At 36.9% G+C, this 24007-nt stretch overlaps 4 protein-coding genes across 13 annotated transcripts; 1 reads left to right on the top strand and 3 right to left on the bottom strand.

Annotated features, from left to right (window-relative positions):
- Positions 1–1805: 1805 nt before the first annotated feature.
- Positions 1806–7798, bottom strand: LOC145571531 (protein DOUBLE-STRAND BREAK FORMATION-like). The gene is made up of 6 exons (XM_081630566.1): positions 7576–7798; positions 7249–7456; positions 6891–7034; positions 5608–5743; positions 2732–2927; positions 1806–2124 (listed from the first exon to the last, which is right to left on the bottom strand). Exons 1-5 carry the CDS (start codon positions 7734–7736, stop codon positions 2773–2775), a joined length of 804 nt encoding a protein of 267 aa, XP_081486692.1. The 5' UTR covers positions 7737–7798; the 3' UTR covers positions 1806–2124; positions 2732–2772.
- Positions 7799–9177: 1379 nt separating this feature from the next.
- On the top strand, positions 9178–13023 carry LOC145571529 (protein FLX-like 1). Its single transcript, XM_081630564.1, has 4 exons — positions 9178–9785; positions 10317–10480; positions 10614–10696; positions 12507–13023. Exons 1-4 carry the CDS (start codon positions 9340–9342, stop codon positions 12603–12605), a joined length of 792 nt encoding a protein of 263 aa, XP_081486690.1. The 5' UTR covers positions 9178–9339; the 3' UTR covers positions 12606–13023.
- A 531-nt stretch (positions 13024–13554) lies between these two features.
- On the bottom strand, positions 13555–19375 carry LOC145569975 (transcription initiation factor TFIID subunit 15b-like). 10 transcript variants are annotated; one of them, XR_014096365.1, is made up of 8 exons: positions 18965–19375; positions 18721–18841; positions 17526–18222; positions 16735–16885; positions 16570–16645; positions 14584–14780; positions 14421–14470; positions 13555–13836 (listed from the first exon to the last, which is right to left on the bottom strand). XR_014096365.1 is itself a non-coding variant. In XM_081628950.1 (6 exons), the coding sequence occupies exons 1-6, from the start codon at positions 19188–19190 to the stop codon at positions 14681–14683; spliced, it is 1371 nt and encodes a 456-aa protein (XP_081485076.1). In that variant the 5' UTR covers positions 19191–19375; the 3' UTR covers positions 13555–14680. The 10 variants fall into 10 exon arrangements, 1 of the variants encoding a protein (XP_081485076.1); XR_014096364.1 differs by having other exon boundaries at positions 13555–13826; XR_014096367.1 differs by having other exon boundaries at positions 13555–13803.
- An 833-nt stretch (positions 19376–20208) lies between these two features.
- On the bottom strand, positions 20209–24007 carry LOC145571528 (glucan endo-1,3-beta-glucosidase 9-like). The gene is made up of 2 exons (XM_081630563.1): positions 23620–24007; positions 20209–21500 (listed from the first exon to the last, which is right to left on the bottom strand). Exons 1-2 carry the CDS (start codon positions 23976–23978, stop codon positions 20405–20407), a joined length of 1455 nt encoding a protein of 484 aa, XP_081486689.1. The 5' UTR covers positions 23979–24007; the 3' UTR covers positions 20209–20404.

The following is a 24007-nucleotide window of genomic DNA, read 5'->3' as shown; positions in this document are numbered from 1 at the left end:
AGAGTAATTATATTTAACTTGAAAAAAAAAAATTAGAATCGGTCAACAATAACCACTCAATGTGGATTATTGGCAATACATGGTGCAAGTATAGAAAGTCTGGATAAATGTTAGCCCTAACCAACAATCAGACACGTTTTATACAAGTGTTTCAATACAAATGCATGAGAATCAGAAATGCCCTCCAAGTTTACTTGACTATCTAGCAAATTTCTTGATAAATGGTAACATATTGTTGTTATACAGTATTATTTCATTTGCAGTATTAATTTAGACTTTGGAAAATACTAGAGTTCTTCAAGTTCAAAACAAATAAGTTTTCACCAAAAAATTGCAAGACTCGGAGAAGTTGATGATAAAGCCTCTGATTTTCTCTATAATTAATTGGAATAAATCCATAATTATATATTCATATTCACAAGCTAGTACAAGATATTACTCACGTAGACCATTCAACGAGATTGAACACTAAACTAAGGTCCAAGGATTATTAAATTAAAATGTCACTACAATAAGATTATACTCGTAATATTATAAACATACCAACAAAGTTGTAGAACCCTAAGACCTACTCACAATGCAGCATTAAATGCAGTTCACATGATTCCAAGCTTTCTAATCTTTTGTCCCAAGAAAAACAACACTCATTCCACAATGGTCATTGTACATTGAAATGTCTCAATTCTAATTATACTCAAGAATTAATGCAGGCATACAAAATAATGAAAACATTCATATAGAATAGCTATTGAAAAGATAACCGGAAATCTTGGTATATCCTGACCTGATATAGATTATGAGAAATTTGACAATTTATAGCACAGAATATTTGCACAAGTATAAGCTGTAGTAAAAACATCAATGTAACTAAGTTGGATTAAACTCATCCTATATAAAATAACTGTAGCGTCTATTAATGTTTGTCATGTAAAGTTTGGTAAATTGCTTAACTAAATTGGATCATAAGTCTAAATAATGCTTTATCTTGTATCCCATCTTATATACTTCGTATTACTTTCATCACATCACAAGACTTAATATCATATACTATTGAATAATGTAGATAGATAGTGTGGCATAATCATAGATAACGAGGCACAAGATGAAACATGTGATAGGATTAGAGGATCAAATGTAAAATCTAGTCACATAATTTGGAGCTTATAATATGGGTAGGTTTTAAACCATGAGCAATTTTTCAAAAAAAACACCTTTTCTTAAATAGATGTATAATTACATGGTAATAAGGATGTATTTGTGTAGACTAAAATCTATTGTAGGTCAAATCAATCTATATTGCAAGCCAAGCCATTGGAATGAGAGGGAAGAAATAAGTGGTTATCCATCTCCAAGAATTGAAATCGAAGTAATATTTGAACGTATGACTTCAAGGTCACAACTCACAAGTTGCAACCCCTACTAACTACACCAACTACTACTTAATTGGTCAAACCATCACTTCATTACAAATGTAACAAGTATACTTCATATGTTCTTCCATTTGATGTATATTGGAAAAAAGAAAATTCACAATACTTCATTCTAAGTACTTAAACCCAATTTGACAAATGCTCTTTTGATGTATGCATATTGCAAAAAATTCAAATCAAAACATATTGCTAGCCATGTCATTTGATGTACGCTTCAAATGGCTAATCAAATGCCATGAAATGCGTGTTCCTTAACTTATTAGAGGTAAGTGTACCTGAAATTTCAGGTCTAAGTTTTCAACCCCCTAAGCTCTAGGAAGAAGAGAAAAAAGGGAAAAACAGGTTTAGAACCTTGTAAAGTTAGCTTGTCTTAAGTGTATTATTTATTCATTGAACAAGGTAAAAAGAAAAACAGACATCTCTCACTACATAAGAGAAGAAGAATCCATGATAGGTCCAATGCACGCATTTAATGCACTTTGGTGATATGGAAGATTCGATTCTTGAAAATTGATTACTTAAACATTTTCTAATTGATGCAAAAATTACGAGTACAAGCAATGTGTACAATAAAATTACTCACCACTGGAAAACTTGAAAGCCAACTCACCTCAACAGTCCAACTGCTTAACCAGAGTTTGTCAACAGGTTCCCAATGAAAGCATATCCTAATTCAAACCACAAACTGCATCAACTGCATATTAAATAAAAATTCGGTATCAAGCAAAACAACTGTGCACATGGTTGCTGAAAATTAAATATTTCTTTTTTCCAAATTAGATTAGATTTTTCTCAAATCAGAATGAGATTTAACATGTTACCATGTTGAGTGTTAGTTCTTAAATTCTAAATGCAACATAACATAAAATCTTTTGGACCTGTTTCAGATGAATTTATGGATACTTATTTACAACTGAGACATATTTAGGTGATTTCTGAAGTAAGAAAGGGTGATAATGTGAGAATAGAGCAAGGCATAATCTTAAATCGGATGTATGCAACATAATCTTAAATCTAAATGATAGAGAGGTTGTTTCTAGTTAACCCTTGGTGCAATGTGCAGCTGTTGTCTACAACTTCAAAATTAATGAGAAGTGCGAGCGCTGGGCAGTTTAATGAGCTAGATAGATCAGTCCATTATAATCCAATAGTCAACGAACAATACACCATCGACTTCATTGGAAATGAGCTGGTTATATGAAAATGCATACCGTACACAATTTCTAAGATAAACATCTAAACCACTGTTCTGGCCGACAAACATATATGTTGATTATAATAGAAGACTAAGTTGGAAGGACCTGTTCTGCAATAACTGAAATCAGGAAATTCCTCTGGGCTTCTACTGACTTTTGAGAAGTAACAAGTTACGCACATTCTGCTGCTTGATCCCATCTCTAAAGCTTATGCTTGCAGTACATTTTGCTTCATTAGAAAGTGAAGACTGTTTAATGCACAAAGTTTTCTTTTTCATGTACTCTGTGGCTTGCCCCTGAACTGATTAAACACCAAATAAGTTACTTTAAGTGTTATAAATAAGTGTTTAAAAAAAAAACAGTGTTATAAATGGTACAGGCAGACAAACTACAAACCTGCAATTCTGTTGGTTGTATATGACCAAACAATACTCTAACTAAATAACAGCGTTCAGACAGGCCCTTAACTAACTAAATTATAGTACTATTGTAATTAATTATATTTGTTATTAAGCAACCAGCCTGAAACTACACAACAACAAAGAAATCCTACATAATCTCATCCTAAATAAACACATATGATCATTATTACTATCTATATTGGTCAGTATGAACTATTGCCCTGGTCTGGCACATCTTATTCTAGGCATATCAATGCACAAAGATTCAAAGAATAACAAATTCTGGCTCAAAGACCAATCAAACCAAACTTCACATATAGGGCACTGCAATTCATGAAATTTGTTTCAATGATTTTGAGTGAAACAATGAAAATTTATGGACCAATGAAGAATATAATAATCTGAAGAAGGCCTAGCTATCAACCAGCTCCCACGAAAGAACTCCTTTAAGTTCATAAGAAAAATATTTCAGCAGATTCTAGTTTCTAGCAGACATAATTAATTACCTTTTGTGTTACTGATAAAACGAGGTGCCAAAAGCAACCAAAAAGACCCAAGAAAACAATATAACACACGGCCGCGTGTGTACACATACATTCATATGCATGCATATATGTACACACATATATCAACTACAAATGAAAACCTATAATTCAAAATTTGACAATATGGTAAAGGAAATAAAAAATACTAGTACATGAAGCCTCATTAGAGCCACATTTAGAATTTTAGATGCCGATAGTCTCGTTTCTCAGTGCACAAAAGACTACATTTTATCCTCTAGAATCCTCATTCACTGAGGAAATCCATTCTTTTCTTACCTTTGGCAAAAGCATTAAATCCAATTAAAAAAAAAATGGGCAAAAGCAGAACCCTAGGCACTGGGGAAGGAATATTCTGGCCCCCACAAGACAATCAAGATATTTGATAATGGACCAGTTTATTTCTCCCTTCAATGTTATTGTGCTTTGGCTGTAGGACTTAAAAGTTGGCAATAAGCTTTCCATAATCTAAAGTCAAGCATGTGTTGAAAATTCCATGCGTGATGTATTGTTCCATGTCGGAAGATTGGTAGAAAAGTGACTAGCATTTAAGGTTTGTGGGTTACTCCTCTTACCATATGATTTTAGGTTAGCACATTACTTGGCTTAAGTGCTAGTAGTCTCTCTTCCTATTATGGGCCTTCACCAAGGCCTAACAGCATATCCTTGATTTGTGGTAACCATAGCCTCATAATAATTATTAGTGATGATAGTGGAACTTCATTAGGTCCAAATGGCCAAGGAAAAGCCACATAGAAGATAATAGGCGATTAGCCCATTGTATGGCCTGATTGAGCCATGAGCTGTATAGGCTGACTTGGGGGATACTTTACGCTCTAAAATCAATTTCCAATATAAGAGAAGATCTATGACCCATAGTGGCATAGTCTTTAGCCATTGAGATTATGGCACCATGCAGTACAAGGAACAAATGACAGCCACCAACATAGAACAATATTGGTACAGGCCATCAGACCACCAGGCACCAGATGTTCCTATGACTTAAGCTGTTGCTATATAAGTATATAACATTGCCAAATCACAGAACTTGTTGCACAAACAGGTACAACTGTATGAAAACTATACTAAAGGGCATATGCTATTTGCCTATTTGATTGAAGGTTATCTAGTATGAAGCCCAAGGCCCTTCCACTTGAAAAAGAGAGTTATTAACTACAGGTTTTTCTGCTAAATGGAACCCAGGAGCTCAGGGAGACTAACTTATGTTTTCTTCTAATAAGACTTCAAAGTCAGGAAAAATGTTGTGTGTGATCTTCTGTTTAGAGTCTAAAATTCGCTTTCCCTGGCAATGAACAGTGATAGGCACCATAAACCAAGTACATAATTAGACTGTGGCGTGTACCTTAATCTAATATTACAGGGGATCCCTTGGGCTGTGGAGCTTTATTCTAAGTGTTCAGGAGATATGTTCTGGACTGCTGAATTAAGAGCTCTACATATTTGCTCTGCAAACCTTGTAACAATCAAAGGACCGGAGAGCTTCTAAGATAACAACTTTAACAAGGGCTATATTTTTAATATTTTAGATATCTAGTAATAACAAAAGGGGACACTAAATGGTACAATGATCAAGCAAAAAAGAGAAAAGGTATATAGTGCAGCAGATTTGCACCCAAAATAAAATGTCATGTGCATGAAGTTAAACCAAGGACAATCAATCATATTACTTTATAAAGTTCTCTATCAGTGTGAAGAAGCTTAATATTTGGCCCTATCTCACGGTATCAGACTATCAGGGGTATGGACTACAGAGAATTAAAACAATATATGGGATTGCAGAAAGCCAGAGGATACACCAATGAGCCAATTGTTAGTTGTCTATACAGAAGAGGGATCTCAAACCCCAAGTTGTTGGTGGGTAGAAGCATTCATTCACAAGCTTAGTCACTATACACAAATCAATTGAAAAATAAACAACAAACCGTCCATCAGGATTAGCAATGGGGCCCATGCCAACAAAAAATCAAGCATGACAATACCAAATATGAAACAACACATGAGCATATATGAAGCTTACCAGAATGGCAAGTAGATAATCTGATGGCAGTGTCCTTAAGCCTCTGTATTCTATTGATGGTACTCGCACTTTCAGAGAGATTGTCACAATTGAATCCACTTTTGACATTAAGACTCAAAAGAGCATATTCACATGCCTATTAAGAACCAGAAAAATCGAAAAAGATCAAAAATATGGCTGATGATCAGGTATTATTAATCAATGACATATTTAGGTAGTTTCTATTGGATATTATAAGTAGAGGCGTAGAGCATTTAATACAGGCTATACTGCTAGAGTTATCAAATACCGAGCCAAGCCATACCCAACCCAATCCAACCCGCCTGAGTAGATAGCTCTAGATAAAGCTAATAAACCAACACTGTGAAATTATGTTCTTTGCTAAATTAGATTATACAAAGTATCATGATGCTCACCGAGGGTAGGTGTACAAGTAAAACATAAAATTGACTAATGTACAACACTACAACCTGAAATATATGTGGTGACCAAAACGTCAAAAAAAAAAAAAATCGAGTACTCTATGTATTAAATTAATACTCAAACACTTGCTGAATGGAAGCTCACCAGTGAATTTTTGTTGCTCATAAATGCATAATAAACAGGTACTTTTATTATTAGAAAGTTAAATTATACTTCACCTCAAACCCGGGAAGGGGAGAGTGGCCGAGTGGTTAAAAGCGACAGACTGTAAATCTGTTGAAGTTTTTCTACGCAGGTTTCAGTAGAGCGTATGATGTCGATGGCCCGAGGTAGAGCACTCAATGGGCTAGGGTGGCCCCCATTTCGCCTTACCAACCCCAGGGAAACTCCGAATACAGGCCTAGATCGTTTGTACAGACAGACTTTTTGGTTACCGCAGGCACCGAATGAAATGAGTGGAGATCTTCCTTCCTCCTTGCTAATTACCAAGAACTTCGTTGCCACTAGTGGCGAAGAAAAATTCTCCTAGGTTTGGGCCACCTCCGATGTCGATCTGCAGTAAATAGTTTGTTTTCGAAAGTAGTTTTCCGAGGTAGGTTCTATTTTAACCTAGAGCGATTTTACAAGAGCTATCCGAGTCCACTATTCTTATTTCCACACATTTAAGGCAAATAAATCATAACTAGTCAATCGAAAGGCAGTCTTAAAGCTATCAATCAGATACAGGCATACAGCCACTGCACACCAAACTATGGGTGCATTTAATCCAATTTGCAGTGTACAAGTAGCAGTAAAAAAAAGGCATCATAATCATTTTATAAACCATCAGAATTGTAGAATTCTCAATTTAGAGAAATCACCTTTGCAGTGACTGAGTAAAAATCATTGTTAAAGGCATCTTCAGCAAAATTCATCCATTCACTGCATAAAACTAGCAGCTCCGGATGACTAATTGTTGACGAATCACGCATAACTAAACCCTCATATCTCACAGCCAAGCAACTCTACATTCACAACAACATAAATCTCGTAATTTGATGAAATTTAACATAATCATTCATATTATGTCAAAATTAACGATTTCAAAACTAGCATTTAGAACAACTCAGCATCAAATCATCATCAAAACATACAAATCAAAATTCAACAACAATGAAACTGAAAAATAAAAATTATAAACAAAATTGTGAAGAAAATTCAGAAAAAAGAAAGAGAAACCTCAACGTCACCAACGATCGCAAAAGCACGAACTAGAAAATCGAGAATCAATAACTTTTGTTCGACTGATCTTCCTGAAGCTTCGCGGATGACAATGGGAGATTCTGACCTAAGAAATTCTTTCAATCTACTTCGAAAATCGAGCAATAACTTCACGTCCTTTGATGATAGAATCAACTCCAGAATTCGCAGCGTAGAATCATCAAATCTGCAACCAAAATTCAGAAAGAAAAAAAAATAGTGTAAGATGATTGTTGCAATAGAATGATTACGAACAAATTGATCAATAATATTGTTCTATAAACTGTAATGTTGAAAGAGGAAGACCTTCTGAGTTTGAATTGGGAGAAGAAGAGAGAGAGTTGGTGGTTAGGGAGGGAAATATCCGCCATTTTTGGAGAGAAGGAAATGAAATGCAGCCAAATTGTGAGTTGTGAAATTGGTTGCAGTTGATATAAGTATGTTTTGGTGCTGTGCAAATTGTGCATGACAGCATGAGTGCGTTCGCAAGGAATTTTAATAATCGGCCTAGGTAAAAAAAAATGGGCTTATTTGTTTGGACTTATGATGAACACATTGATTTGATGAGCTTTAGGTTTCTCATTTTATGGTCTTAATTGATTTTATTATTTATTTATTTTTTTGGGTGAAATGGTCTTAATTAATTGATGTGGTAGTTTGATATGTTAGATTGTTAGCTGGTTCGCTATATGGGTTCAAAGTATATTGATCAAGATTTTCCAAATATGCTTGTAATTATATTATCTTAAGAAATGTATTTGTTGCGTTACCAAAAAATGAGAAGGTATTTCTAGTATTACTTTGTTTGACTCGCATCTTTGCGTAAGGTTGGATAATTTCAATTTAGGGCCAATAATAACATGCAATGCCACTACCCCCTATACTATTGTTGCCTCCTCAAAAAACCTCCTTATACTAAACTTTTGTTACCAAAATCATAATTATCACATTTAGGGTAAATTTTTATACAAGAATTCGAAGCTTGTTTGGTCAAATCGATTCACTACAAATATCTCCCCTCAAACTCTATCGTATGTTATTCATATCCCCTAAGGGTTTAAAGCATCATTAAAGAGACGCATGCACAACCTGGTATATATAGTATGCCAATAAGTCAATAACCCTTGAAAAATACTTAGAGTTTTAGTTAAATTGCTAAAAATAATCAGGCTTACACATAGGAAAATGCATCGTGCATTCCGCATTCATGCTTGTCAGATGACAATCTTTTGAAAATGATGCACATGATTAGTATGTCTCTCATATTTTGCTTGGGACAATAAGGGCCAATTTCAGTTCAGTTCAGTCCAGTCCCTAATTTTCTTCTCTCATAAACAATTTAGTTCGACTCATTTCAATTCAATTCCAATCAGATCAGCTCAGTAAATCAGAACAGACCCTAACAGTTTCATTAGTTCATACTAGGGCTGTGCACCGGTCCAAAACCGGACCGGACCGGAACCCGGAATTGATTTTTTTGGGGACCGAGACTGGACCGTATTTAACCGGTCGGGTTCCGGTCTAGACCTGTTTACGGTTACATTATTTTTTTATTTTATTTTTCATTTTAGTATCTTAAATATTTACATACATTTTTAACGTCTTGTTTTTGTTTGCGTGCTTTCCTATTTTGCACCTAGAATTTATAAATTGCAAGTTTTGTACCTAAATTTTTTAGAAATTTAAACATAAAATTAAAAATTTTCACCCAAAAAATTACAAAAATACACTTTTCGGTCCGGACCGGACCGAAAACCCGGAATCCCCAATTTGAGAGGACCGAAGACCGGACCGGAATCAACCGATCTGGTCCGGTCCTATCCAATTCCGGTCCGATCCCAGTCAATTTTCTGGTCCAGATCCATTTCTGCACACCCCTAGTTCATACCAAGTTATACCAAATTCATGTTGGTCCGACCCATATCCAGTATGTCCTAAAAGGCTAAAACAACTCATCAAACAAGACGCAAGAGAGACGGTTAAACTCAAGAGCCAAATTTTCTCTCTGGTCACTTGATCAGAAGGGCGAAGAGCCACAACGGGGCAGAGGTCGGTGAAGCATAAACAGAGATGGCCGGAAGACAGCCGCACTCACGAGCTCCACCACCGTCGCATATGACTGTGCATCACCGTGAAATCCAAGGCCTCCTTCTCGACCAGAAAGAAATGTCAGTAATGCACGCGACTCTCAAGCAAGAACTCGCCGCCGCCGATCAAGAGCTCCGAAAACTATCTGCCGCCGCTCGAAAATTCAGGGAGGAGAGAGAATCTCAAATCAAGGAGCTTTACGAAAAGTCTCTCAAATTAGAGACCGAGGTTCGCGCCATTGAGGCCCTAAATTCTGAGCATACCCAAGTTATTGGTGATATTCAGAAATTGACTGAGAGTAAGATTCAGCTTACTGCTCAATTAAAGGTTCTTGATACTGAATTGTCTAGGGTTAAGATGGATGCTTCTCAGGTGCCTGAGATTCAGGCTGATGTTGATAAAATGGAGCAAGAACTTCAGAAAGGAAGGTAATTTAATCTTGATTTCTCATTGAATTTCGTTTATTGCTTTCTAATTTCATCTATAAAGTTGATTGATTCTTGTGAAATTGGAATTGTATATGGGATTTTGTTTATTTTAAAGAATTTGCATGTGAGTGTGTGAGATTTTTAATGTATTGTGTTTTAATTGAAAAGGGTTTGTTAGCAATGCTGTGAAATTGGGCTTATGTTTGCGAATTTTGATCTGAAGTCCTCGAGACTTTAACCAACTAAGTTAGTTGAAATTCACTTGATTGTGGGATTGTTTTGGTTTGACTATGATGTTTTAGTTGGCTGCACTTTAGAAAAGTTATGTGGGTTATATTAGTGGGTTCTTTACTATAAAAGAATTGCATTTATGAGATTGTAAAGTGTTTTAAGTATTATGCTCTAGTTGAAAAAAAAAAAGTTTATGTTGAGAATTTCATGATTCATGAAGTTAGGTTTTGTTCGAGTTAAGGTTTGGGATTTTCTAAAATAATTTTTCTTGTTGTGGTCAAATATTGGGGACATAAACAGAGCTGCAGTAGTATACGAAAAGAAGACTAGGGCAGCTAATCTTGAACTGAATGAAGCAATGGACAGGAAAATGAACTCTCTGCCACACGATATTGAGATGCTACGTGCTGAGCTTGCTAATGCTGAGAAACGAGCAAGGGCGGCTGCTGCTGCTTCAAATCCAGGCATGCAGTTCCTCACATTTCCTTTGAAGAGTGTCCTACCCGTGCAATCTGTGCACTGTAATTAAATGCTGCAAAGTTCCACAAGTAGTATTTACATGTTCTGATAATTTCTGTATGTGTGTTTCATGTACAGATCTTGGATACACGGGAAACTATGAGAGTCGTAGTATGGCATACGGAAGAGGTCCTTATTCTGTTCAGTATTCCATGCATCAGGTATGCCATCATTAACAATCATGCCTATGAAGCTGTGTTCATTTTGATTATCAGTTTGCCCAAGCTACTTTAGGAGATAGCTGAATGATGTTATGTCACATTGGAAGGACTTGAAAATAATAATAGTTGTATCGTCAGGAATACTTTCAGAAAGAAACTATCAGTTTGCAAAATCATTGGTTAGTGCCTTGATGGAGTTTATTCATGATAAATTTGGTTAGATTAATGTATAGGAATTAATTCGGTTTAGGTGAACAAAAATCCTAATTGTGCTTTTGAGGTAGGATCTGTAAGAGACTAAGAGTAATCAGAGTGCTTATAAAATACTGTTATTGGTTAATGGACTACCAAAAACTGAGTCAATTAACTGTCCACAGATAATGTCATTGAGTGGAATAGTGGAGTTAGAATGCCACAATACCGGAAGGCCCGTTATTCTAGCTTTGTTTATTTTCACCAAAATATTGGTGAAAAAGTTCGATTAAGGGTCAAGAAGCTTGTAGTTTGGGTAACTTAGATAAATGCTACCAAGTTCATTTTATAAAACTATTAAGCTCAAATAAGTTGTAAGTTTAAAGAAGGACAGATAAGTTTTATTGGTTCATATGAGGAAATTTTTTTACTCGGCTGAATAGAATAAATCAGTCCCCTATGTTACTTGGAGAAGGGTATGGATATTTCGCTCTTATAACAAGGACAGATAAGTTTTATTGACTCTGTAATGTCAACATAGTGGCTTTATAAGTTGCCTCTTTTTTTTTTTCTTTTCCCTGTCAGCTCCTATTTTTGTATGATGGCAGGAGAGAGAAAGGTTGAAAGGTGAGAGGAAGAACCTACAACCGCAAATCGTAAACTAGTGAACTACAACCAGCTACAGCTTTAATGAAGCACAAAAAGTAAACTAGTGGGTTAGACGCCGGAAAAGGATAAGCAGCGATGAGAGAATAGGGGTAATGTTCAGCTCGATTTGGGTGCTAAGCTTTAGAGAGAAAAGGGAACCCCACAAGAAAATGGACGATGAAAGTGTCAAGTGGATTTGGGTAATAATCATGTGGGTGAAATGGTTGTGTTAGGGACTTTGAAGGATTCTAAGGATCCTTAGACTGAGCCAAACCTAGTTCATTTCTTCATGGTTCTTTTGATATTGAGATAGAGTTGCAATTTAGGCACCCCGATATATTAGGGAAGACATTGGTAATTATGTGTTTTTTTTTTTTTTTTTGGGGGGGGGGGAGTTTAGTGGGTTGTTTAACTTACAATCGTTATTGTTGTTGTGATTAATGTGTCTTTGCCAAAAAAAATGCAGTCCTGAATCTGATTCTAGTAGACAATATCATTGAAAACTCACTGTGGCAATGTGAGTAGCATTATTATGGGAAAGATTCCTGTGACTGACTGACCGGTCCATCTCAATGAGGGGAAAGCCTTGAATCCATGACATATGTTTCCTTTCCCATTGTGTTTAGGGTATAAAGTTGCTTATTTGTGAATAAGCTTTTTTCGCTAATGCCTCAACACTGAACAGTGCAAAATTTGATGATTCTGAAACAGCATGTTTGGAGTAAAGCATAAGTCATGTCTTCTTAAATTTTGTAGCATAAGCAAATTCGAAAGTTACCTGAAAAACTACCCCCAAAGTATTGCATTTGCAACGTCGCTTGAGGGTGTTTTGTATCTTTTACTTGACGAGTTAATGACTTTCATAAGTTTTTTTTTTTTCTTTGGCTGGCAATGATTTGAGGGCTCTAAGGCATTTTATTTTTATTCATGATAAACATCATCTGAAGTCACAGTCTGTGTTCTATTTCAGGGACAACTAATGGCGGACAGTGCCTCCTTGGCTCTGTATGGACATCCTGGTAGTCATGATCCATTTGATGCACAACAGCCCCATGTACGGAAGGGATAATTCCATTTGGCGACTTGCCTTCTCATTTGTTTGAAGGCTAACTGCAAACATTAACTACAAAAAATGAGTAAATGACCTTGTAAACAGATTTAAGCCGAAACTGGGAATATAGGTAGTAAGTCACACACCCTCGACCTTTCAACTTGGGCGAGAACAAACTTTTTGCTCCAATGATGGAAGCTGCCAGCCTGCCTCCATTTGGTTTACTCGTGGATGTACAGTAACTTTCTCTGTCGTCAATTGTCATGCACTCCATTATATTCAAATAATCAGCAATTAAACAAGTCCGAGTAATTTTGTAATTGAAGGTATAATCTGTTGATACGCTTTACATGTTTAGATTCCCATTGGAAAAGCATGGAAGAAATCGTTCTAAATGTGAAAATGTTTATATTGTTGCGTGAATTTGTTTATTTACCCAACTAATGGATCAAGGAGACCTCTGAGGTTCTGTCCATTTTATTATACAAAATGGCTAAATGGAAAACAATTTAACTTACTCTGTCCCTCGCTCACTCTTAATTATAACCCTGCTTCATCACCCTTCGTAATACATTTCAAATTTACAACTTTAGTGACCATAGAAATCGGAAACTGTTTTTGGTATCTTAACTTGACTAATGGTTTTTAGTGATTCTTATACTGTAAATTCAATTTGGGTCACGAAATCTGGACAGACAATATACTCGATTTCAATTTTATGGATAGAAATTTAGTTTTACATAACTAAGTTTGGAGGGAATCAGACACTATTTAAATTGAATGTCTAGCCAAGGGCTATTGCGCAATTGGTATGTAGTTAAATTGTTAATTTTGTTATGGTGTACATACTTTGTAGGTTCAAACAATTCAATTAACTGATACCACCACCCACTTTATAAGAACCACCTAAACTACAATCGAAGAGAACCAACTAAACTGTTAATGGAAGTAAAAGCAATGAGATGCATTGAAAGGAAGCCAAAATGTACTATAGTTAATTGATATCAACCTTTTATTGTAGTCAGTTATACAATGATTATTAAACAAAGTTCTACAGTTTAGATTCAGCACAAAGCTAACTCCAAAAGTAAAATTCTTGTGCTTTTATGCCTATTACGCTTTTGTTAAAGAAGTTTGGCAACCAAAGAGCACGTCTGAAAGCAGCTAGACGACACCAAGCAAACTCCAAAACACGATTGCATTAGACCTGCCAAGTCTTCAAGCCCATCACTCCATTATCTTCCATATGCTTTGCGGCAGATAGATGTTACTTTGTATCTCAAGTTGTTATTACCAGTTACTTAAAATAGCACTCAAACCAACAATAATTTGACAAGAGAACAACTAAGAAGGCCACTCAACCTATAACTATGTAGTGTATGTACTATCAAGACACGAACATCAACAATACTTGAACAACAAAACATGAAAAATCAAATATGGACAGATGTATAGTTTGGAGGTTGATCTCTTGAATTTGATCCAATTTCAACTCAAAACCAACAAATACAATTCAAGGGCCAACTGAATGTCACTGCAAGCTCTCAGTTCAACATATTTTTTTTCCAATTTCACTTGTCATCTGTAAGAATTTGCTATCTAGTCCTATCAATCTTACCAAAAACTTGAAATTAGTTTCCAGCAAAATATAAAACTAACAGTGACACCAAAACATTCCCCACGTATCAAGCAAAATCAACAACTGTGCTCACAAACCTTAGATTCAACTCAAAAATGCAATCTAAGTCTTCACTATAAGCTAAAGATGAAAAGAAAATCCACTAGCTAAATTTTCTAAACAAAGATATGCAGTCTCAATAAAGCAGCACTCACCTGAAAGTTCAACTACCATAGCAGCAATTTTGAGATTTATCCACTTGCCTCTATAAAAGACAGTCACACAGTTCAAATCAATCCCAACCCTAGAAAAAAAACCCCTCGAAGTAAACTACTAAAGGAGTAAAGGGGCATTGCTCAAAGCAAGTGAACAACCTACCTCTTTATCTCCTTTTGGGAACAACCCCGCAGCGAGACTACAATAAAATTCCTCAAGACAACATTTTTTCTTAGTACATAATATGCTCGAGAAATTCTCAGTATGGGCGAGAACGATTTCCACCATGAGAATGCCTATCTGGACCTCCATAGTCTCTTCGACGATCTCCACCTCCATAACCACCTCTACCACCGCCTCTATAGTACAGAAGAAAACATTACAATAAGGACACATTTTTACAGCATACAAAAAACCATATAATCAAGAGAATACATACAATAACGAGAGAGAAGCAAAAGCAATAACTGATCACACAGGCAAGAAATATATTCGTCCACAAGATGCTAGCACTCTAGCAGCACATTCTAAATAAGCCTAACAAAAACTTATTTCAAGCACCCTTTGACTGAGTGAATAACTCAGCACATGTCATTCAAGAGGCTGTAAACAAAAATATGTAATTAGCAAACAGCAAGAATGTCATTATGCATAAACAAAACACTTTAAAACACTCTCTTAATTAAAGTATTGCTAATATTCTCACATATTTAAAAAATAATAGATTATCCCTAATCTTCAACAAAATTGAACAGAATGAAATGGGCTCCCCAAAAAATAACAAAAGCATACAGGCACTAACAAACAAAATGTAAGGTGGGAATTGATGACCCCATCAAAACGCAACCTTTTGTATTAAGTTGGGACCCAAATCCCACCTAATTTTCAATCACTATCAATAGTTTTATAGGGTAAAGAAGAAAGATCTTCATATGGTCTTTATTGATTTAGAGAAGGCATATGACAAGGTGCCAAGAGAGATACTTTGGTGGGCAATGTTGAAGAAAGGTATCCCACGAAGGTATGTAGACCTAGTTAAGGATATGTATCGGGATGTGTCAACAAATGTGAGGACATGCGGAGGGTTGACAAAAGATTTCCCTATTACAATCGGATTGCATCAAGGGTCTGCATTAAGCCCTTTTCTTTTTGCAACGGTTCTAGACGAATTAACTAGACCAATTCAAGATGAGGTTCCATGGTGTATGCTGTTCGCAGATGATATCGTTTTGGTGGATGAGACTAAGGATGGGGTTAATGTCAAGTTGGAGCAATGGAGGCAAAGGTTGGAATCTAGAGGGTTTAAGCTAAGTCGGAGTAAGACTGAATATTTGGTATGTCGTTTTGGCACTCAGAGGGGGACAAGCAATGAAGTGGTGAGTTTGGATGGAAAGGATTTGACCATGAGTGAATGGTTTAAGTACCTAGGGTCGATCATCCAGAAGAATGGTGACATTGATCAAGACGTGACCCACAGGATTAAGTCAGGGTGGCTTAAATGGAGAGCGGCCACGGGAGTGCTATGCGACCGCAGCATTCCCTTAAAGTTGAAGGGAAAATTCTACAGGACTGCCATAAGACCAGTGTTGCTCTATGGTACAGAATGTTGGGCTTCTAAGAAAGAGCATATTAAAAAGATGGAGGTTACGGAAATGCGCATGTTAAGGTGGATGTGTGGAAACACTTTAAGAGATAGAATCAGAAATGAGGTTATTCGCAAGAAAGTAGGTGTGGCGGGCATTGTAGATAAATTAAGGGAAAATCGTCTGCGTTGGTTTGGACATGTAAGACGGAGACCCGAGGGTGCACCGGTGCGAAGAGTGGAAGAGTGGGACCATGGAGGGATTAAACGAGGAAGAGGGAGACCAAAGATGACTTGGTTGGAAGGAGTGAGGAAGGATATGAAGTGCATGGATTTACGTGAGGATGAAGTTTTGGATCGTAAGGGATGGAGGAGAAAGATTTATGTTGATGACTACACGGAATAATCAAATTTGGTTCATGTTAGCCGACCCCACTTTTGGGATTAAGGCTTTGATTGATTGATTGATTGATTATCAATAGCAAACACAAGAGGATCCCACTTAGAAATACAAGTCAAATCACCAATAGCATATTAGCATGGTAAAATTGAGCAAAGAAAAATACCCAAAAGATTGAGGTGCCCTTGGAGCAGACTTCTCTGCCATTGTAACATTGATCTTGTGCCCTCTGATATCATAGCCTATACAAAAGAAATCATATCAAGTAACTAATAAATCAAACTCGGAGATAGATTAAATGAGACATTGACTCCCAAGAGTCCCAACATACCGTTAAAAAATCCCCTAGCAGAATGAGCTGCTGATGGGTCCTCATATGACAAAACACCATCACCCTTGTTCTTTCCACTATCATCTGTGTACAGTTTTATACTGTACGGCCACTGATCCTTGTAGCCCCTCTTTTGCTTGATTCTTGCAACCTGAATACCAAACAAGATGTTAACTATTAGAACCACCAATTCTATAAAATTTGGATTTAACATGCTCATTCTGTCCCAGGCTACTATTCAGCTATCTCTTATACATGTATATAGATACATGAAATCCAAACCAGAGGCAAAGAACATATTAAATGCCATCAAAACTCATCACATTTACAGTATCATATTCGATCCATCATTCTAACCCCCGATATTATCTCTGATTCCGCTAAAAGAATATTGACAATGTATAACATCAACATGAAAAACACTTCCTCCTGAAACTAAAGATTATGTTTGTAAAAAAAACCCATGAACTTGTAGAAACACCAAGAGAAAATTCTGCATCAGAAAATTAAGGAAGCAGAAAATTCAACAGAGATTTTTTGGATAAAGAGCTGTGTGAATAGTTGCCCATACAGTATATGATTGATACATAAAAGAAAAGGAGGGGAATACACCAGAAGGAGAATGTGTTCAAATCTAGCAGAAAAGTGAGGGGCGAGAGCAATTAGTACTCTAATTTATAGCAGAACTAGCAAATAGTCAAATACCAGACAAAATTCGGAATAAAAAAAGAAAATTAAAAAACAAGCAAAGGAACATTTAAACTATAGAGAACAACAGTAACAAATCTTACAATTCCAATGCTTCCAAAAAGTTCTCTAAGTTCTTCAATAGCGACATCCGGTGGCAAATTCGAGATATAAATCCTGGAGTTGTCACATGAATCGCCGCAGTTTTCATCACATTGCTTCACTTTAGGAGGTTCGGCAGAAGTAGGAGCATCGCCACCATAACCACCACTAGACTGTCTTTGACCACCACCGTAGCCACCACTAGGGGGTCCACCACGGCCAGCACCACGATAATCTCCAGAAGCATCACCACCGTAGCCACCTGCTGGTGCTCCATATGATGGAGGATAGGAACCAGGCCCACCAGTATAACTTGTAGGAGGAGGGACAGCAGAATCATTCCCATAGACAGGGTTTGCGCCATAAGGGCTCGGTACAGCTCCAACATAAGAAGGTGCAGCTGGGGGAGCCTGGCCATATCCACTGTCATTCCTACCTTGACCATCACCATAAGAACCACCTCTGCTACCTCCACTTCTTCCACCTTCATAATTGTTATCCCTACCTCCACCCCTTCCACCGTCATAATCCCTACCCCTATCCCCTCTATCACTTCCATATCCTCCACTGCCTCCTCTATTGTAGCCACCACCTCCACCCCCACCTCTACGGTCACCGCCGCCACCGCCAGCACCCGCAGGAGCAGGTTCCCCACATTTGTTACAAGAAGTTCTTCTAGCAAAGTTCAAATTCCCACAACTACACAAAATTTTAAGTTTCAATTGCTAAACTTCTAAAATTACGAAATTAACTTTTGTAAAACAAAGATTAAAACATAATTTCAGTCCAGCAAAATAAATACAGAAAAAAGAGATTTTTTTTATCCACCCTCAACAAGATCAATTATAACAAAAACATCCAAACGTAAACACTCCTCCACAACTCAAAGTATATACTCCGCATATCACCAATTTCAGCAGCTAGCCAGATTAATTATGTACAGCTTGGAATACTTAAGCACGGTGTCATCAAATAACAAGAAAAGGAACAAAATCCAAGATATATACATATAAACAAAGCAGCTTTACTAGGCATACTGCTGGATAAAGATCGAACTTTCGCACCAATACAAATTATACTTACAGGCTCACACTCTACCGGGTCCTATAACTAAATTTACCATGTAATAACTTGAAATCACTAATTTGCATAATAATATCTTGTATGCATATTTCAAAACAAAGAAATAAAAATTACCCAGGATTAGGACAAGGCCAATCGCCATCTCTTCCACTTCCTCCACGGCCACCGCCGCCGCCACCACCGCCGCCTCTTCCTCCTCCACGACTGCCTCGGTCTCCTCCTTGATATCCACCACCTTCAAACAACACAATCACAAAATTACACACATTACAAGAACAGCAACATTAACCCAAACAATTATCTAATCAACAAAAGAATCGAAAAAATAATAGATTATGAGAAAGATCAAATAAAATACCTCGACTATCAGAATTACCGCCATATCCACCACCACCACCTCTACCACCGCCACCATAACCTCCTCCAGCACCACCGCCACCACCTCTACCTCCGCCATATCCACCACCTCTGTCACCGCCATATCCGCCACCTCTGTCACCGCCTCCGTAGCTTCCGCCGCCATAACTACCGCCGTATCCGCCTCCGGAAGGAGGAGGATTGGATTCACCGCCACCGCCGTACATCGTGAGACGAGATCTAGGGTTTAGTTAAAATAGAAACTAGAGAGAGAAAATTAGGGAGAAGTTAGAGAGAGAAAGAGAAAAGAAGCGGAAATTGGTAATAGTTGGAGAAGGAGGCGATTATAGGATGTTGTAGTTCTAGGGTAAGAGAGAATGATAAATGAGTCGAGTCAGCGTTTTTTTTGGGTTTAAACATAATTTCCAGTTTAGACCAGCCAAGTTAAGAGAATTCTACAGATATTTTTGGTCCTTTGTTCTTGAACTTTCCATTTTCGTTTTCATTTTTCATCAACATGCCTTTCTGTCCACAAATACAGGTTTTTTTTTTTTTAAGGTACAAAATTAAATGAGTTAGGTCTATTTATTTTCATCTATCTTTAAAATGGATATTAATCTGTAGAAAGTAAAAAATAAAATTAAAAAATAATAATTTTAATTAATGAATAATGTATTATGGAGTGAAAGTTGCAACACTAATATATACGTAGGTCTTCAAAAAAAAAAAACTAATACAAATACTCAAAGTCAATCGTAATTAAGTTCGTGATTCTAATGAAGGAAAATGTAATGAGAGTCTTTAAGGTTAAACATTATTTGCAAATTGTTTTGTTATTCTCAAATATTTATAGCAAGTTGTTCTCTCTTACATTACGGGACTCTTTATTTCACCTCAATTCATGTGTAACTTTCAACACTAAAATATGGGTATGACATATGCATAAAACACTGTAACACTTCATTTTTGGTCAATATCATGTAAAATTTTCACAAAATAGTCAAATCTGCCACTTAGAGTCTTAGACGTACCGATGTCAACCGATTCCGAGTAACACAGGCCCTCACCCCGTCCCCAATTTCATAGAAAATGGAGAAAAAACTATTCATAAAAAAGTAATTATCAAAACTTGAGAATAATACTGGAAGAACGCATATTGTCAAGATCCAATGAAGTCATCCTTTCATCATGTTCAGCACTGCAGTGATTTATACAGGGTGAAAGAAATCAGAAATAACCATGTACAACAGTCGTTCTAAGCTTGGACAGAAAAACATGCAACCAACTCAGATAAATAACCCAGCCTAAACAGCAAAGGAAAGGGGGAGCCTAAACAGTCATTTTAAGCTTGCTCTCCTTTAACAAAATCTCTAGGAAGCAGTTATATAGAAACAGATGAAAATTGCTGCTTGCCATAGTTCTGAGTTTTGGAGCTACATAATCATATCAGAAATACTGCCATGTACAAAAGAATCAAGTACATTGAAGAAGGCACTTGGAGAAAACCTCCGTATGCACTCCGGAGTTGAACAGAAAATCTACAATTATAAACAGATGGATCAACAGTAGTAACCAGACCTAACCCTCCAAATTCACAGCCATCAGGGCTTTGATCATGCTGCTGATAATAGCTATTGAAAGCATAAGAAATGTTCCCAGGCCAAGTAAGATTATAACACGAGCCCCCAAGAGAGAGGGCACTGCAATCTGCATTGGAACATGCATCTAAGGCACTTGCTGTAACGTTACTAAGATCTTTGTTGTCATTCACAACACACCATTTGGCAGAGAGATACTCCACATTCTGAGCATTTACGAGGCTTCTTGAGCCTTGGCCAAAATCAACGTTGTATTTAGCTTGTCCGTCAAAAGTAAAAATTCCCCAGTGTCTCTCAAAACCACCATCAACAATGCTTTTTTGATCCTCGTCTAAGAGACTGAGAATGTATGCTTCTTTTGGTGGTTTATGGGGCCTCAATGGAGTCCCTGACTTCTTACGAAGATGGCTCAACAAGCCTTTCATGAATGTTTCAGCTGTGGAGGAATTGGCATTAACCACTCCGTCTGTGGGCCATCCAATCTGGTCAATGATGATATCCATTAGGGGAAAGCCAGCACCTGATATTGCAGCTACCAAAGTATCATAGCTCAAGTCAAAGCTATTGTCATAGACCTTTTTTCCATCTTTATGAGGGTGAGAAGTTTCCTTAAAGAGGGAGAAATGAAGGGAGATGTTTTTATTCTGTTGGAAAAGGTGAAAGGGAGATATGCTTGACATAAATGGTGAGTTATGTTTAGAGAGAAACGCAAGCAGCTGGATCATGGTCTTGTTGAGATCAGACCTAAAGTGCCCATTAGAAGGCAACCCAGATTCTGTTTGAAAGGCATCATAACTACATGGAACGACCACCTTTACCTGGTCTGCTATGTTTGCCTTAGTTAAGGCAGCTTGAATGTTCATGGAAGCACCAACAACATAAGGAACATACTGCCCACCATAAGATTGCAGAAATGGACTGTCCCCAACAGCAATGTACCTGTCAGCGATCAGTCAATAAGGACAGCAATTCACTCACATAAAGAGGAAACATAAAGAAAAAGAACATAACACTCCGATTTATAAAATCTTAAGCAGCTAATCAATTGGTGGGAATACACAGTACACATTGATTTGGTCTAGCACAAACTAAGCCAGAGAACCTAAAGAGAAGCATCATTGAAATTTTGAGAAATCAAGATGTCTTAGCAGTTGCCATCTACAGGTACCAGCATCCACTTCTCTCTTTAAAGTTTAAAATGCCACTAGTCTTATTATGTTTATCGATAAATTAAGTTGCAAAGCCTAATAATGTTTCCTCCTAGTAAAACTGTCCAGCAAAGTGCAAAATCAACAGTAATCTACTTTTACAAAGTGAACAATTAATGATCTTTAAAGCAAACACTATATGTAACATGTTGTCAATCCAATGCTTCTATCTAGGACCCTGCCTAGGATGCACCAAGAGTTTGAAGATAATGAGTGCCAGTGGATAATAAATCTTAGAAGCTGGTCATGGATAAATTGTGTTTGGATTGCATCATAAGACCTTGTAATTCCTGCCTTCTGCCCTTGCATGATGCATAGTAATTTGAGTTTAAACAAGTTCAAAAAGACTTTGTATTCGCTATTCAAGCAGTAGTTTATTCTTTTTTGGGACAGAGTCGAGCACTACTGCACTAGTTCAGTCGGTAACTTGTATGTTTTACATTGTCAAACAGATAATAACCTCTATGAATCTTTGCAGGTGAGGGTGAGACTATATCTGAAGTCTGAACCCAATCCATGCCCTCAACCCAGCTGCGACATTACACTCAGTAGAGGTATGGATAAACAGAATGGTGCCCTTACAAAGTACGCCATCATTTGAGACTCTGGAGTCTGGATAGATTTTATTCAAGTAGCATATATATATTAACACAACTAGTGTCATCATAATTCAACATCACAAGTCTAGTGATCACAAAATGAGAAAACACGGTGTGCCCAATCGTCCACACTTCTTTTATCAGCCAAGTAATAGTTAGAGTGTGGCCATGGTTATGGCACGGGATACAAAGAAAAGACATTTATAGCAATCTATGAGGCACTACTAATGCACATGGGTACGTGATTAAACCAATAAAAACCAACATCGTAGTTGCAACAAATTCACACACACCGTGACACTGCCACATGTGATATAATTACCATTCCAAACCATAGCAATGCTTCTTCATTTTTTTAAGGAACAATAGGTGGGGGAGTCATGAAGCATTATATGTGGTTGGAAGAATGCACACCAACCAAGTTGAAAGATGACTTAAATTACAGTTACAATATGTCATCACTACAACACGCCATTACTATGTGCTATGTTACTCGGACTCTTTATTTCACCTCACGTACCCGTGTCGGACCCTCGACACTCGGACATGGGTGGGACACTTGGACACTTCATTTTAGTTCAAAATCATTGAATTTTTTCAAGAAATAGCCGGGTCGGACACTTGGACACGTATCCGTGTCGGACATGGGTACCCGAGTCCAAGTAACATAGACTATGTGCCTTGTATCAATGCTGGAAATGGAGGAGGAATAGGGATGAGAGAAAATCCCACATAGGCAAAACGAGGTTTCATCCTAAAACCAACCTTACAATGTACAACAAGTCGACAACATACTCACACTTGTACCCAATTTTTTAAAAAAATAAATAAATAAATAAAACGCGTCTAAACAGGAAAGAAAATTACCACATTACTTAGTCCTCAATTATTAATTAATCATTCATCTGAGTATCTATCTAATTAAGTGGTTTGCAATGCCATCTAGCTGTCACTCACTTAAAACACTACAATTGCATTTTGCATTACATCCAATCCCATTTTTTCGCCAATTTAAGCTCATCTTCCACCCAAAATGAACATGGAATCCACAAATTCTGCAAAAAATTCTGAGCAAAATACAACACTAAAGAACATAATCTAACAAGAAACAGAACATTGACAAAACACAAATTCACATAAATTATCAAAACCCATGAATTATTTCTTCAATTAAACAACATAAATCTCAAATTTGCAACAACAAAAACCCAAAAAGGAAAATAAAGCAAGAAATAGAAAGAAAGAACATACTGAATTCGAACTTTAGGGGAAGAATCTGATAGATAGCGAGTAAGATTATCATGAACCCAACTCTGAGCATTCTTCAAAGAAGAATTTAACCTGGGTAACAATGAATTTGGAATACCCAAAATGACCTCAATTTTGGAGCCTTGTAGAGCTTGAAGAACAAAAGGGTCAGCTTCATATAGCCTAACTTTTGTGACATTGTTAGATTTAAGAAGTTGCACGACTTTCAAAGGTGGAAGTGGGTGTGATGAGTTTCTTCCCCAATTTACTCCAATGGCTTCTACTCCAACGGCGAGTGTTGCTATTAGTAGCACTTTTGCCACAAAATCCAGGTAGTTCTGGTTGTAATGAAGTAGAGCCATAGAGAGAAACAGTGGATTTTTTAACTTAA

This window comes from Chenopodium album, chromosome 12 (assembly GCF_948465745.1).
Source record: "Chenopodium album chromosome 12, dcCheAlbu1.1, whole genome shotgun sequence".
In the NCBI taxonomy this organism is placed as follows: Eukaryota; Viridiplantae; Streptophyta; class Magnoliopsida; order Caryophyllales; family Amaranthaceae; genus Chenopodium; species Chenopodium album.
The sequence above is the reverse complement of the archived record's forward strand: the minus strand, read 5'-3'. Positions and strand labels throughout refer to the sequence as shown.